Genomic DNA, 14,552 nt, shown 5'->3' on the forward strand with positions numbered 1-14,552 from the left:
TAGAATAGAAATAGAAATACAAATACAAATCCAAATAGACATACAAATAGAAATAGAACAGAATAGACCAGACCAGATGAGGTTGGAAGAGACCTTCAAGATCATCATGTCCAACCTATCATCCAACACCACCTAATCAACTAACCCATGGCACCAAGCACCCTATCAAGTCTCCTCCTCAACACTTCCAATGATGGTGACTCCACCACCTCCCCAGGCAGGCCATTCCAATGGGCAATCACTCTCTCTGTGTAGAACTTCTTCCTAACCTCCAGACTAAACCTCCCCTGGCACAGCTGGAGACTGTGTCCTCTTGTTCTGGTGCTGCTTGCCTGGGAGAAGAGACCAACCCCCACCTGGTTACAACCTCCCTTCAGGTAATTGTAGAGAACAAGAAGGTCTCCCCTGAGCCTCCTCCTCTCCAGGCTAAGCAACCCCAGCTCCCTCAGCCTCTCCTCACAGGGCTGTGCTCCAGACCCCTCCCCAGCCTCATTACCCTTCTCTGGACACCTTCCAGCAGCTCAACATCCTTCCTAAACTGAGGAGCCCAGAACTGGACACAGGACTCGAGGTGTGGCCTAACCAGTGCAGTGTACAGGGGCAGAATGACCTCCCTGCTCCTGCTGACCACACCATTCCTGATGCAAGCCAGAATGCCCTTGGCCTTCTTGGCCCCCTGGGCACACTGCTGGCTCATGTTCAGCCTACCATCAACCACTACCCCCAGGTCCCTCTCTGCCTGGATGCTCTCCAGCCACTCTGACCCCAGCCTGTAGCTCTGCATGGGGTTGTTGTGGCCAATGTGCAGAACCTGGCACTTGGATGTGTTCAATCTCCTGCCCTTGGACTCTGCCCATCTGTCCAGCCTGTCAAGGTCCCTCTGCAGAGCCTCTCCACCCTCCAGCAGATCAACTCCTGCCCCAGCTTGGTGTTGTCAGCAAATTTACTGATGATGGACTCAATGCCCTCATCCAGATCATCAATGAAGATGTTAAAGAGCACAGGACCCAGCACTGATCCCTGGGGCACACCACTGGTGCCTGGCTGCCAGCTGGATGTGGCACCATTCACCACCACTCTCTGGGCTCTGCCTCCAGCCAGTTCCTAACCCAATGCAGTGTGCTCCCATCCAAGCCAGGGGCTGACAGCTTGGCCAGGAGTTTGCTGTGGGGGATGGTGGCAAAGGCCTTGCTGAGGTCCAGGTAGACTCCATCCACAGCCTGCCCCACATCCACCAGGTCACCTGATGGATTTGCAACATTGAGACAACTTCAAACATGTCAATCATTACAACACCTCCCAGAAGGGCTTAGGGTGGAAGGGACCTCAGAGATCATCTACTCCAATCACCCTAACATGGCAGGGCCACCTCTCAATTAAACTCAATGGCCCAAGGTATCACCCTGCCTGGCCTTGAAGTATCTCCAGGGAGGAGGCAGCCACAACCTCCCTGAGAAGCCTGTTCTAGAGTCTCACCACCCTCAGGCTGAAGAGCTTCTTCCTAAAATCCAATCTAAATCTACTCTCCCTCAGCTTAAAACCATTCCCCCTTGTCCTGCTGCTTATTGAGAAGTCCCTCTCCAGCCTTCCTGTAGAATCCCTTCAGTTATTAGAAGGCAACTCTAAGATCCCCCTGAGACTCTCAAGTCTCTTTCTTCAGGGCTACTCAGAACCCACTCTGTGCCCAGCCCGGATTTGTGCCTGAGGCTGGCCCGAGCCACTTGCAGGACCTTGCACTTTGACTTGTTGAATCTCATGCATTTGGCACTGGCCCACTTCTCAAGCCTGTCAAGATCCTTCTGGATGACATCCCTTCCCTCAAGTGGGTCCACAGTATGATAGTGTCAGTCAGGCTTGGAAGGGGCCACAAGGATCAGCTAGTTCCAACCCCCCTGCCATGGGCAGGGACACCCCACACTAGATCAGCCTGGCCACAGCCTCGTCCAGCCTGGCCTTAAACACCTCCAGGGACGGGGCCCCAACCACCTCCCTGGACAACCCATTCCAGGGCTTCACCACTCTCATGGGGAAGAACTTCCTCCTCACCTCCAGCCTCAATCTCCCCACCTCCAGCTTCATTCCATTCCCCCTAGTCCTATCACCCCCTGAGATCCTGAGCAGTCCCTCCCCAGCCTTCCTGTAGCCCCCTTCAGATACTGGGAGGCCACAATGAGGTCACCTGGGAGCCTTCTCTTCTGCAGACTGAACAGCCCCAACTCCTTCAGTCTGTCCTCACAGGAGACGTGCTCCAGCCCTCTGCTCATCCTCCTGGCCCTTCTCTGGACACCTTCCAGCACCTCCAGATCCCTCTTGCAATAGGGGCTCCAGAACTGGAGGCAGTACTCCAGGTGGGGTCTCCCCAGAGCTGAGCAGAGGGGGAGAATCACCTCCCTTGCCCTGCTGGCCACACTTCTCCTGATGCAGCCCAGGAGCTGATTGGCTTTCTGGCTGCAAGTGCACACTGAGAGCTCCTGGTGAGCTTCTCCTCCCCCAGCACCCCCAAGTCTCTCCCCTCAGGGCTGCTTTCCAGCCAGTCCCTGCCCAGCCTGGATTTGTGCCTGGGATTGCCTGGACCCAGCTGCAGGACCCTGCCCTTGGTCTTGTTGAACCTCCTGAGGTTGGCTTGTGCCCACCTCTCCAGCCTGTCCAGGTCCCTCTGGATGGCCTCCCTTCCCTCCAGCCTGTCTGCTGCACCACACAGCTTGGTGTCATCAGCAAACTTGCTGAGGGTGCACTCAATGCCACTGTCCATGGCACCCACAAAGATGTTGAACAAGCCTGGTCCCAGGACTGATCCCTCAGGGACTCTGCTTGTCCCTGGCCTCCACTGGGACATGTGCCCATGGACAGCCACTCTTTGGGTGCAGACATCAATCCAGTTCTGTATCCATCCAGTGGTCACCCATCACACCCATGTGTCACCAGCCTGGAGCCCAGGATGTGGTGTGGGACAGTGTGGAAGGCTGTGCTCAGGGCCAGGGAAACAACATCAGCTGCTTGCCCCTCAGTTGCTTGCCCCTCAGTTGCTCACCCATCACACCAAGCATTCAGTCCCTTGCAATATCTTACCTACCACATTACTGTAGTCCACATAAACAGTGACCTGAATGAAATAAACCCAAACAGAACTAAAAATCTGGAGCTTAGCTGTGGCCTGCAAGTTGTGCTCCTAAGTTTCAGATGGCTCTGTTGGCAATCCCCATGGGAATTGTCAAGCAATCCCTTCTTCTACAGCTCATGCCATTATAGATGCAGGCTCTAAAGCAGTGAGTATGTTAACTAGAGGCAGGTTTTAGGAGCTGCTACACAATGAATGCTTTACACAGTGCTAATGCACCACATGCAACCACACTGAAACCTCAATGACAGACAGGGGGGGAAAGAGAAAGGGGTTGAAAAAAATCACACAGCATTACCTTTGCATTTGGTCTGAAAATAATTGAAGTGTTTTCATCATATTCAAGGCTGTTAAGTAAAATACACAAAGTTATTTATCCATTGCTAGAAAGCATGTTCACAGAAATCACAGGATGGCTTAGGTTGGAAGGGACCTCAGAGATCATCTAGTTCCAACCCCCCCAACAGGGGCAGGGACACCTCTCAACCAGACTCAGCTGCTCAAGGACTCATCCAGTCTGGTCTTGAACACCCCCAGGGAGGAGGCAGCCGCAGCCTCCCTGGGCAGCCTGCTCCAGTGTCTCACCACCCTCAGACTGAAGAGCTTCTTCCTCAGCTCCAGTCTCACCCTGCTCTGCCTCAGCTTCAAACCATTCCCCCTTGGACTGTCTCTAGACACCCTCATGAAAAGTCCCTCTGCAGCCTTCCAGAAGGATCCCTTCAGGTGTTGGAAGGCAGCTGTAAGAGCTCCCAGAGTCTTCTCTTCTCCAGGCTGAACAACCCCAGCTATCTTCAGCTGGAGCAGAGGCGCTCCAGCCCTTGGAGCATCTTTGTGGCCCTCCCCTAGACTTGCTCCAACAGCTCGGCATCCCTCTTCCACTGGGGACACCAGAACTGGACACTGTGGTACCAAGCTCATAAGCCAATGATAAACCACTGCAAAACCAGAAGTTCTTAGAACCCAGGGTGTACCAAAATACTTTCATTAAAACACACAGATTTTGTTTCCTTCTTCTCCTTTTCAGCATGACCTTCTGTCCTCCTCCACAGCTGGGAGGAAGAGGCCAAGAACACAAACTAGCAAACACCAGCCTGAGCCTGAATCTCACAGATTTTCTGCACTGCAAAATGCCCAGGAAGAAAAGGTAGGTAATGAAGTCAGACACTAACTCTTGGCAGCACTTACCTGCCCAGCCTATCATACACAGGGGCACTTGGTTTGCTGACATTGTTGAAAAACAAGTCCAGTTGAAATGCATGTGGAGATGTCTCTCTGCAAACAGAACAAAAGTAGGGATGAAGCCTGACAGCCTCCTTAGGAGAGCAAGTAGGACAAACAAGGGGCAGAATCTGTTAAATTATACTGTTGAAGTAGTTCCCCAAATAATTCCAAGTCCAGCAGACATACAAATGCCTTTAACCCTTACACACAGGAGGTTCTACTGTGATATACTAGTTCAGGAACAAAAGAACAGAAAGGTACTCCTCACTCAGACACCTGGGATCTTTCATAGAGTCACTAAGGCTAGAAAAAAGCCTTTAAGAGCCAGTCCAACCCTAACCCAGCTGCCATGACCACTAAACTAAACACCTCCAGCTCCCTCAGCTGCTCCTCATATGATACCCTCCAAACCCCTCTGCAGCCTCATTGCTCTTCCCTGGACACCCTCCATCACCTCAACGTCTTTTCTATCCTGTGGTGCCCAGAACTGAGTTCAGCACTCAAGCTGGGGCCTTCCCAGGGCCACCATCACTGCCCTCCTCTTGCTGGACACTGGTTTTGATCCAGTCCAGGATGCCAATGGCCTTCTCAGCACAGCGTTCAGCTGGCCACCCACCAGCACCCCCAGAGCCTTTGCCAGCAGGCAGTTTCCAGCCACTCTTCCCCCAGCCTGCAGCACTGCTTGGGGGAGTTGTGACCAAAGTGCAGGCCCCAGCACATGGCCTTGTCAAACTTACCCATAAGCCCTATTGTCAGGCAAGCTTGTGTGAGCTCTGACTCCGGGAGGGATGACCCGCACCTCGTTTATGTAAACCACGCAGGGAAAGCGAACCACATCGACGTTGGTGCTCTGCTACAAAACACAGAACAAAGCCAGCCTCAGGAGGGGAAAATGCAACCAACACCATCCACTCATATTCTGGACTAGGAGAAGTAAAGCTACAATCCTAGTAACTACAAAATTCACCCAGGTGCAATGTTTACCACAGAATCACAGAACTGTCAGGGCTGGAAGGGACCTCAAGGCTCAGCCAGCTCCAACCCCCTGCCATGGCCAGGGACACCTCACACTACAGCAGCTTGCTCACAGCCACAGCCAGCCTGGCTGCAAACACCTCCAGGCAGGAGGCTTCCACCACCTCCATGGGCAACCTGTGCCAGTGTATTTTTTTCTTCTGACACTTCTCATATATTAACTTTCTTTCCCTAAGAAGCTTTTGTCTACATCATTAATGTACTTAGCATTGGTTAGGCCACACCTTGAGTCCTGTGTCCAGTTCTGGGCCCCTCAGTTTAAGAAGGACATTGAGACACTTGAAGGTGTCCAGAGAAGGGCAACGAGGCTGGGGAGAGGCCTTGAGCACAGCCCTGTGAGGAGAGGCTGAGGGAGCTGGGGTTGCTTAGCCTGGAGAAGAGGAGGCTCAGGGGAGACCTTCTTGCCTTCTACAGCTCCATGAAGGGAGGTTGTAGCCAGGTGGGGGTTGGTCTCTTCTCCCAGGCAACCAGCACCAGAACAAGAGGACACAGTCTCAAGCTGTGCTAGGGGAAGTTTAGGCTGGAGGTGAGGAAGAAGTTCTTCCCAGAAGGAGAGATTGGCCATTGGAATGTGCTGCCCAGAGAGGTGGTGGAGTCACCATCCCTGGAGGTGTTTAGGAAGAGACTGGATGGGGTGCCAGGGGAGGTTTAGGCTGGAGGTGAGGAGAAAGCTCTTCCCAGAAAGAGTAACTGGCCATTGGAATGTGCTGCCCAGGGAGGTGGTGGAGTCACCATCCCTGAAGGTGTTCAAAAAAGGCTTGGATGTGGCACTTGGAGCCATGGCTGAGTTGTCAGGAGGTGTTGGGTATTAGGTACTAGGTTGGACTTGATGATCTCTGAGGTCTTTTCCAACCTGGTTGATTCTAATTCCCTTTATTTGCAAGCATCTTTTAAACATCCATGAGTTTTTCCTCTAATAGAAGGTATGCTGGTAAAGAGTAAAACCCAGAACAGAACTGAAACTATGAGGAGAAACTGAGTAAAGAGGTCCCTTTTATTAAAGCCTATCACATTTATAACTGAAGACAAAGTGTGTTCTAATGTTAACTGCTAGCAGATGTCACACTCAAATGCAGTATTAGAAATTAAAATGACAGCATGTTTGGCTCCATCTCCACAAAAATTCTGCATGCTGTTTATTGCTCCAATTTTGCAACAGCATCTGAAAACCTTTAGGTAACAGCTTCACAGATTACACTGAGCTGGAAGGGAGCCTCAAAGGGCATCTTGTCCAACCCCCCTGCACTCAGCAGGGACACCTCCAGCTACAGCAGGCTGCACAAGGACACATCCAGTCTGAGCCTGAATGTCCCCAGGGATGGAGCCTCAACCACATCCCTGGGCAGCCTGTTCCAGTGTTTCACCACTCTCACTGTGCAGAACTTCCTCCTGATGTGCTACCTAAATTCCCCCTGCTCCAGTTTCAAACCATTGCCCCTAGTCCTATCACTCCAAACCCTTCTGAACAGTCCCTCCCCAGCCTTCCTGTAGGTCCCCTTCAGGTGTTGAAATGTAGCTCTAAGGCCTCCCCAGAGCCTTCTCTTCTCTAAGCTGAACAGCCCCAACCCTCTCAGCCTGTCTTCACAGCAGAGGTGCTCCAGCCCTCTGAGCATCTCTGTGGCCTTCCTCTGGACCTACTCCAGCAGGTCCATCTCTCTCTTGTGCGGGGGGCCCCAGAGCTGGACACAGCACTGCAGATGAGGTCTCACCAGAGCAGAGTGGCAGAATCACCTCACTGTTTCTGTAACACTAATGTTTAGCACACAGAAATAGCAAGTACAAAGGGATGTTATGCTTCTGCACTCCTAAAGGACGTCTGAGCAAACTGGGAAGTAATTATAGGGTCACAGTGACTTCCCATGTTGCAGTCACCAAATTCATGCTGAAATCTCACTAGACTGAATACATTCAGCATTGGTATATTTCTACACCACCTCTATCACACCTTGAGTCCTGTGTCCAGTCCTGGGCCCCTCAGTTTAGGAAGGAGGTTGACTTGCTGGAAGGTGTCCAGGGAAGGGCAACAAAGTTGGTGAGGGGCTTGGAACACAGCCCTGTGAGGAGAGGCTGAGGGAGCTGGGGTTGCTTAGCCTGGAGAGAAGGAGACTCAGGGGTGACCTTATTGCTCTCTCCAACTCCCTGAAGGGAGGTTGTAGACAGGCAGAGGTTGGTCTCTTCTCCCAGGCAGCCAGCACCAGAACAAGAGGACACAGTCTCAGGCTGCACCAGGGGAGGTTTAGGCTGGAGGTTAGGAAGAAGTTCTACACAGAGAGAGTGATTGCCCATTGGAATGTGCTGCCTGGGGAGGTGGTGGAGTCACCATCACTGGAGGTGTTCAGGAGGAGACTTGATAGGGTGCTTGGTGCCATGGGTTAGTTGATTAGGTGGTGTTGGATGATAGGTTGGACACCATGATCTTGAAGGTCTCTTCCAACCTGGTCTATTCTATTCTATTCTATTCTACTCTATATAGACACACAGAGATCAGCTCTAGGTCCATCTGCAAGCTTCTGAAAGACTTTCTGGAACAGCAGCTCAGAATCTTGTTTCTCAGGGAGCATTTCCAGTCAGCCAACTGGAGCAGCCAGCACTGCACTGGTAAAACCAAACAAACACTAAACAGTAAAAAATCAAATATACCAAAAAAAAAAACCCTAACCAAGCACCACCAAAAAACCAAAAAAGACAGAGAAAAACCATTGCAGTGCCTGCCAACAAAGCTAAACAATGAAAACTTAAGCCCCAATTGATCTGCAGTCACAAGTGAGATAACTTCCATCACAATCAGAAAGCAAAGGAAATCTAAAAACGATGAGCACAAGGCACCAAAAAAGGCAGCAAGATTTGTAGACATTTAATAAGCAGAGAAATAGTCACAGGTAGTTGTTCTGAGCGTTTTGAAGCCTGTGCTTTCAGGCACTCATCACAGTCCTTCAGGAAGCAATCTAAGCACACAGCCCTTAGCACCCAAATACAACATCTACATCTGACAAGGCAGAACAAAAGGAATCCCCCTACAACACGGAGAGCAACTTCATAAAGAAGAATGGGGCCTGAGAGGAGGGCTGGAGGAGCTCTTTGCGTTCTCTTTAAAAGTGGAAGGCTCAGATTTCAGGAGGAAGGGTTGCTGCTGAGGAGTCTGCATCCCCAGCAGCCCTTTTCCCGCCCTGAACAGCACAGCGGGCTGGGCAACGAGCCCTGGGCAAACTTGCTGCATCACAAGCAGCCTCAAGGATGCTCAGGATCCAAACAGCCTTCCAGTGGAATACTCCCGCGACCTCGCACTGCTAGAGCAAGCCTGAAATACTCATTCTGCTCACGACGCGTACCGGCTGCATAAATCTGAGCTTCTCTCTCTCACACACAAGCACCCCTGCTCCTCGTTAGCCACACAAAAGCGCTGGGTATTTCACGAGCAGCCGGGTATGATGCTCTCCCTGACTTCCTCAGGGACGTCTCGAATCGGTTCTATCCTCTTTGTTCCCCGCTAGCCGCTCCTCCCACAGTCTCCTGCCAGCGGCACCAGGGCAGCGATGGCCGAGGCGCGCCGCGCCCGGTGAAGCTTCGGGGGCAAGGTGGGGAGGAGGCTGAGATCTCCCTTTGGCTGGCATCTGTCCAAAAGCTGAATCTTCCTGCCCGGCAACCCCACTCAGGCGAGTGAGGCCTACCCTAGCCCCGCTCAGCCCAGCGGCGCTTCGTGCCCCGCCGCCGCCGCTGCACAGGAAGCCCTGACGCGGACAAGAGGGCACCGACAGGAATCGGGAAGAGACAAGGATAAAAGAGCAGTGGTCCCAACACCCCCGCCGCGTTACCTCCCCACTCTGGTGCTTGAAGGTGTCTAGAAACAGCAGCTCGGTTGCGGTGTCCACCGCCATCTTGCCTCGGCCGACGGGGAAGCACTTCCGGGCGGCAGAGCAGCGCTTCCGGGGCGCCGCCGCGGCGGGGCGGGGCCTGGCGCCCCCAGCGCCGGCAGGGGAGGCAGGGCAGCGGCAGGGGCAAGGGAGGCAGCGGCAGGGGCAGGGGAGGCAGCGGCAGGGGCAAGGGAGGCAGCGGCAGGGGCAGGGGAGGCAGGGCAGCGGCAGGGGAGGCAGGGCAGCGGCAGGGGAGGCAGGGTAGCGGCAGGGGAGGCAGGGGCAGCGGCAAGGGAGGCAGGGGCAAGGGAGGCAGGGGCAAGGGAGGCAGGGGCAGGGGAGGCAGGGGCAGGGGAGGCAGGGGCAGGGGAGGCAGGGCAGCGGCGGCAGGGCAGCGGCAAGGGAGGCTGCGGCAGGGGCAGGGGAGGCAGAGGCAGGGGAGGCAGAGGCAGGGGAGGCAGGGCAGCGGCAAGGGAGGCAGCGGCAGGGGAGGCAGCGGCAGGGGCAGGGGAGCGGCAAGGGAGGCAGCGGCAGGGGCAGGGGAGCGGCAAGGGAGGCAGGGGCAGGGGAGGCAGGGCAGCGGCGGCAGGGCAGCGGCAAGGGAGGCTGCGGCAGGGGCAGGGGAGGCAGAGGCAGGGGAGGCAGAGGCAGGGGCAGGGGAGGCAGAGGCAGGGGAGGCAGGGCAGCGGCAAGGGAGGCAGCGGCAGGGGAGGCAGCGGCAGGGGCAGGGGAGCGGCAAGGGAGGCAGCGGCAGGGGCAGGGGAGGCAGGGCAGCGGCGGGCGGGCGGGCTGAGGCTGGCAGCCGGGAGCTATGGAGGGGCACTTGTGGCGCCGTCAGCTGTACTGGAGCAGAGCAAAGGCTCGGGGCCGGAAAGCGGAGGCCGGACGGGCTTTGCCCTCAGCGATGGCTGCGCGCTGGAGGGAGCGGGGCCGCTGGGGCTGGGAGGTGGTGCCGCTCCGGAGACACGGCGCGGGCTCCCCACGGCCGTGAAATTGGCCGGGCGCCGCTGCAGCCTGCTCCGGCTTTGGTTCTGCCTGGTGTGAAAAGACTGAGCTCCGGCTCGACAGCGACTAATTTCAGTCCCGCATGAGCGATTTACTCTGCAGCCTTTCCGTATTTAAAACGAATCCTTTCCGGATATAGGAGCGCGCTACTTCTCTCAAGTTCGTGTAAAAAACATTCCTCGCAATCTTTCTGCATCTCCTCATGTTCTGGTTCAGCATCCGGCGTCCTTCTGCACCGGCAACCGAGTTCACAGGATCATAGGGTGTTAGGGGTTGGAAGGGACCTCCGATGGTCATCGAGTCCACCCCCCCTGCCAGAGCAGGAGCATAGAATCCAGCGCAGGAGCACATCCAGATGGGTGCAGCTGTGCAAGGCATTAGAGACGCCGTGAAGCCAAAGCCAGCCCAGGAGCGGGAGAAGGATGTGGACCCGAGATTATGCAAGCAGTGTGTGCTTACACAAGTTTTGTGGACAAGCTCTCCGTGTACGACAGCAAAACCGCACTGCCTGCTTTGAGAGGAAGCCTGGGAAAGGATTTGTAACATCTCTGAATTGCCGTGCAAAGCCCCAACCACCTATCTGCACTTCCCCTAACAGTAATAATTACACCTTGTTCTCTGTGTCTTGCTTCTGGAATAGCTTCTTAGTGAAACAAGCTGGTTTGAGTGCACACCTGGAACTGACAGGTCTTTTCTTTTCCCTTTTTTTTTTCTTTCCTGTAGCTAAGTTTGCTACTCTCAGCACTCCAAGGTTTCATTTGCACCGGGAGCTGCAGTCCTCCACTCGGTTGGACTTTACAGGGAAACATTGCATCAGTTCAAACAAGGCTGTGGTTTAATGTATCCCTTTTCAGCAGTGAAACTAGTTCAGGAAGCTCCTCTCTCCACACACCACGTGTTGAACACACTGTCCCATAGTGAACATAACACACAGTCCCACAACTAGTTTTATTGGCACACCTGATGAGGCATTCTGTGGCAGCGCATCAGCCGGATTCGCTTCCGAATCCCCTGAAAACACGCTGCAGCCTCCTCACACTCTTTCATCAGTCATCATTAAACCACTGCAAACCCCTTCTGAGAAGCATTTCAGAAGCTGAGAATCAAGGGGCCTCCCTGGCTGTGCTGCTCTCACTCCTCCCCCAAGCTGGGACCCTCTCTCATCCTGAAGAATAAAAGGGATCTAAAGCCCTGGAGTTAAATACAAGTATTTCTTTATTGTAGATAAACCAGCTCTAGTGACACTTGCCATGGCTTATTTGGGTTATGTTTGTGGGGGTCTCTGGAAACTTCTATGCAAGTGTAGCTTTTCAGATCTACTCCAAACATGGGCATCACCAGATGTTCTGTTGTGCCAGAGAAGCACACTCCCGGTCAGAAGTGTCCTCTCCTGGGATCGCCTGGAACAGTGCTGCAGCTAGATGAGCTACTACAAGGAGTTGCAGTAACTGGCAGGGGAATTCCAGCCCGGTGTTTTTATCTGCAGTGACTCCCTCGCTGCTGATAGCAGTTATGGCTCTGGCTGTGGGAAGAATCAGCTTTGCAGGATTAAATTCAGGTGGTTTTGAATGCAGTGTCATTGATTTCAGCCCATAGCTGGGCTTACAAGTCAGTGGCATTTCTTTGCTGCAAGACAGAATAGGAATAGAACAGGGCTAGGAATAGAATTAACCAGGTTGGAAAAGACCTTCAAGATCATCAAGTCCAACCTATCATCCAACACCATCTGATCAACTAAACCATGGCACCGAGCACCCCAGCCAGTCTCTTCCTAAATACCTCCAGTGATGGGGTGACTCCATCACCTCCCTGGGCAGCACATTCCAATGGCCAATCTCTCTTTCTGGGAAGAGCTTCTCCCTAACATCCAGCCTAAACCTCCCCTGGCACAGCTTGAGACCGTGTCCTCTTGTTCTGGTGCTGGGTGCCTGCCTAGGAGAAGAGACCAACTCCCACCTGGCTACAACCTCCCTTCAGGGAGATGTAGATGGCAAGAAGGTCTCCCCTGAGCCTCCTCTTCTCCAGGCTGAGCAACCCCAGCTCCCTCAGCCTCTCCTCACAGGGCTGTGCTCCAGACCCCTCCCCAGTTTTGTTGCCCTTCTCTGGACACCTTCCAGCATCTCAACATCTTTCCTAAACTGCAGATCCCTGAACTGGACACAGGACTCAAGGTGTGGCCTAACCAGTGCTGAGCACAGGGCAGAATGACTTCCCTGCTCCTGCTGGCCACACTGTTCCTGATACAGCTCTGCTGATTCTCCCAGTTGTAAACAGTTGATACTCTAAAGGAAACAGGAGCACTGATGGGAATGAATGATACCAAAGGTCTGCACAGGAAGGGATAAGAGAGTTGCAGGTAGTATTGGAGTGAATTGAAGACCCTCCTATAAAGCAATGAGTTAGGGTGGGAGACAGAACACACAGGAAAAAACTTGGAGAAGTGAGATGTGCAAAGTCACCCTTCTGTTCAAAATAAACTGGGAGGAAGGGGGTCAGTGGGTGAGAGGAGGAAGCTTCAGAAATACAAGGAGAGCTAAATAAGGAGGCACACAGATCTCTTGCTGTGGTCAGGGGATGGTGTTAAGACCAGTTCCTTGGCATGAAGGAAGGTGTGAGCAGTTCCAGAGCTGTCCTGGAATGGAAAGTGACAGAGAGAACATGTCGGAAATCAGATACAAAAAGGACAGAGAAACAGTTATGACACCAAGTTGGGAACAGATGTTGATCTGTTAGAGGGCAGAAGGGCTCTGCAGAGGGACCTTACCAGGCTGGACAGATGGGCAGAGGCCAACAGGATGGCATTCAACAAGTCCAAGTGCTGGGTGCTGCACTTTGGCCACAACAACCCCATGCAGAGCTACAGGCTGGGGTCAGAGTGGCTGGAGAGCTGTCAAACAGAGAGGGACCTGGGGGTGCTGATTGACAGCTGCCTAAACATGAGCCAGCAGTGTGCCCAGGTGGCCAAGAAGGCCAAAGGCATCCTGGCCTGCATTGGGAATAGTGTGGCCAGCAGGAGCAGGGAAGTCATTGTGCCCCTGTATTTTCATTGGTTAGGCCACACCTTGAGACCTGTGTCCAGTTCTGGGCCCCTCAGTTTAAGAAGGACATTGAGACACTTGAAGGTGTCCAGAGAAGGGCAACGAGGCTGGGGAGGGGTTTGGAGCACAGCCCTGTGAGGAGAGGCTGAGGGAGCTGGGGTTGCTTAGCCTGGAGAAGAGGAGGCTCAGGGGAGACCTCATTGCTCTCTCCAACTCCCTGAAGGGAGGTTGTAGCCAGGTGGGGGTTGGTCTCTTCTCCCAGGCAAGCAGCACCAGAACATGAGGACACAGTCTCAAGCTGTGCCAGGGGAAGTTTAGGCTGGAGGTGAGGATAAAGTTCTTTACTGAGAGAGTTATTAGCCATTGGAATGTGCTGCCCAGGGAGGTGGTGGAGTCCCCATCCCTGGAGGTGTTCAAGAGGGGATTGGATGTGGCACTTGGTGCCATGGTTTAGTCATGAGGTCTGTGGTGACAGGTTGAACTTGATGATCTTTGAGGTCTCTTCCAACCTTGGTGATACTGTGACACTGTGAGATTAGCAAAGGGCTTGGAAATTAAATGGATGGACAGCAGGCAGGAAACAGGAGGAGGATCAGAGGAGAGAAATTTGGAAACAAGGCAGGAAACAGAAGGAAGATCAGAGGAGAGAAAAACAGCAAGAAGGTGCTTGCAGAGGTTGCAGTGCCCTGGTACATTCCTGCAGTTGACAACACTGATGTCATCTTGAGGGTGACACTACATGCAAAGGCTATGCTTAACCCAGCCCTGGGATAACGACAGGCCAGGAAGAAGCAACTGGAATGAGAGTACACTGACGCCAGGAGCCTGGGCAACACAACACAGGAACCTGAACAACTGGTGCATGCTGTCAGACTAGATACTGCAGGCAGGAAAGAAGGAAGGTGGAATGGGAACTGAGGCTGGAAAACAGGCATTTTAGGGAATGTGTTACCCAAGAAAGAGAAAAATAGAAGGTAATGGCACTACAATAGCAATTAGCCACAAGTGGCTCCCCAAAATAAAACATGGATTAACCAGGAACTCAAACGATGGAAAAGGAATTAGAAATCATTTTGGGGGTACAGCTTAACCTGTGAAAAGGGTAATGGCAGCCTGCTGCAGCAATACACTGGGGAGCCTGATGCTCTTAGCTGGAAAGAGGCAAGATAGGATGAGACAATAATGCACAAAAGGGAAGGAAAAAAAGCAGTGTGTAAGCTAGAACACAACAAATCACAAGTAAAGGAACAGCTATCCCTCCATCAATGATTCTCAAAGACAAAG

General features: G+C 53.3%; 1 protein-coding gene across 4 annotated transcripts in view; it reads right to left on the reverse strand.

Moving 5' to 3' along the window:
• VIRMA (vir like m6A methyltransferase associated) overlaps positions 1-14,552 on the reverse strand; it is a 52,624-nt gene that overhangs the window by 36,490 nt on the left and 1,582 nt on the right. For 2 of the 4 annotated variants that reach the window (XM_068164359.1, XM_068164357.1), the window contains exons 1-4: positions 9,187-9,258; positions 5,077-5,192; positions 4,304-4,390; positions 3,417-3,465 (exon numbers count right to left, since the gene is read on the reverse strand). In XM_068164359.1, the coding sequence (XP_068020460.1) occupies positions 3,417-3,465; positions 4,304-4,390; positions 5,077-5,192; positions 9,187-9,249 (315 nt within the window). In that variant the 5' untranslated portion in view covers positions 9,250-9,258. Of the gene's footprint in view, positions 1-3,416; positions 3,466-4,303; positions 4,391-5,076; positions 5,193-9,186; positions 9,259-14,552 lie in introns of those variants that run through there. The other 2 variants (XM_068164358.1, XM_068164361.1) reach the window with 2 other exon arrangements.

The sequence above is a fragment of the Melanerpes formicivorus genome, unplaced genomic scaffold (genome assembly GCF_026170545.1).
Source record: "Melanerpes formicivorus ecotype bairdi unplaced genomic scaffold, bMelFor1.0.p_v2 SCAF_79, whole genome shotgun sequence".
Lineage (NCBI taxonomy): Eukaryota > Metazoa > Chordata > Aves > Piciformes > Picidae > Melanerpes > Melanerpes formicivorus.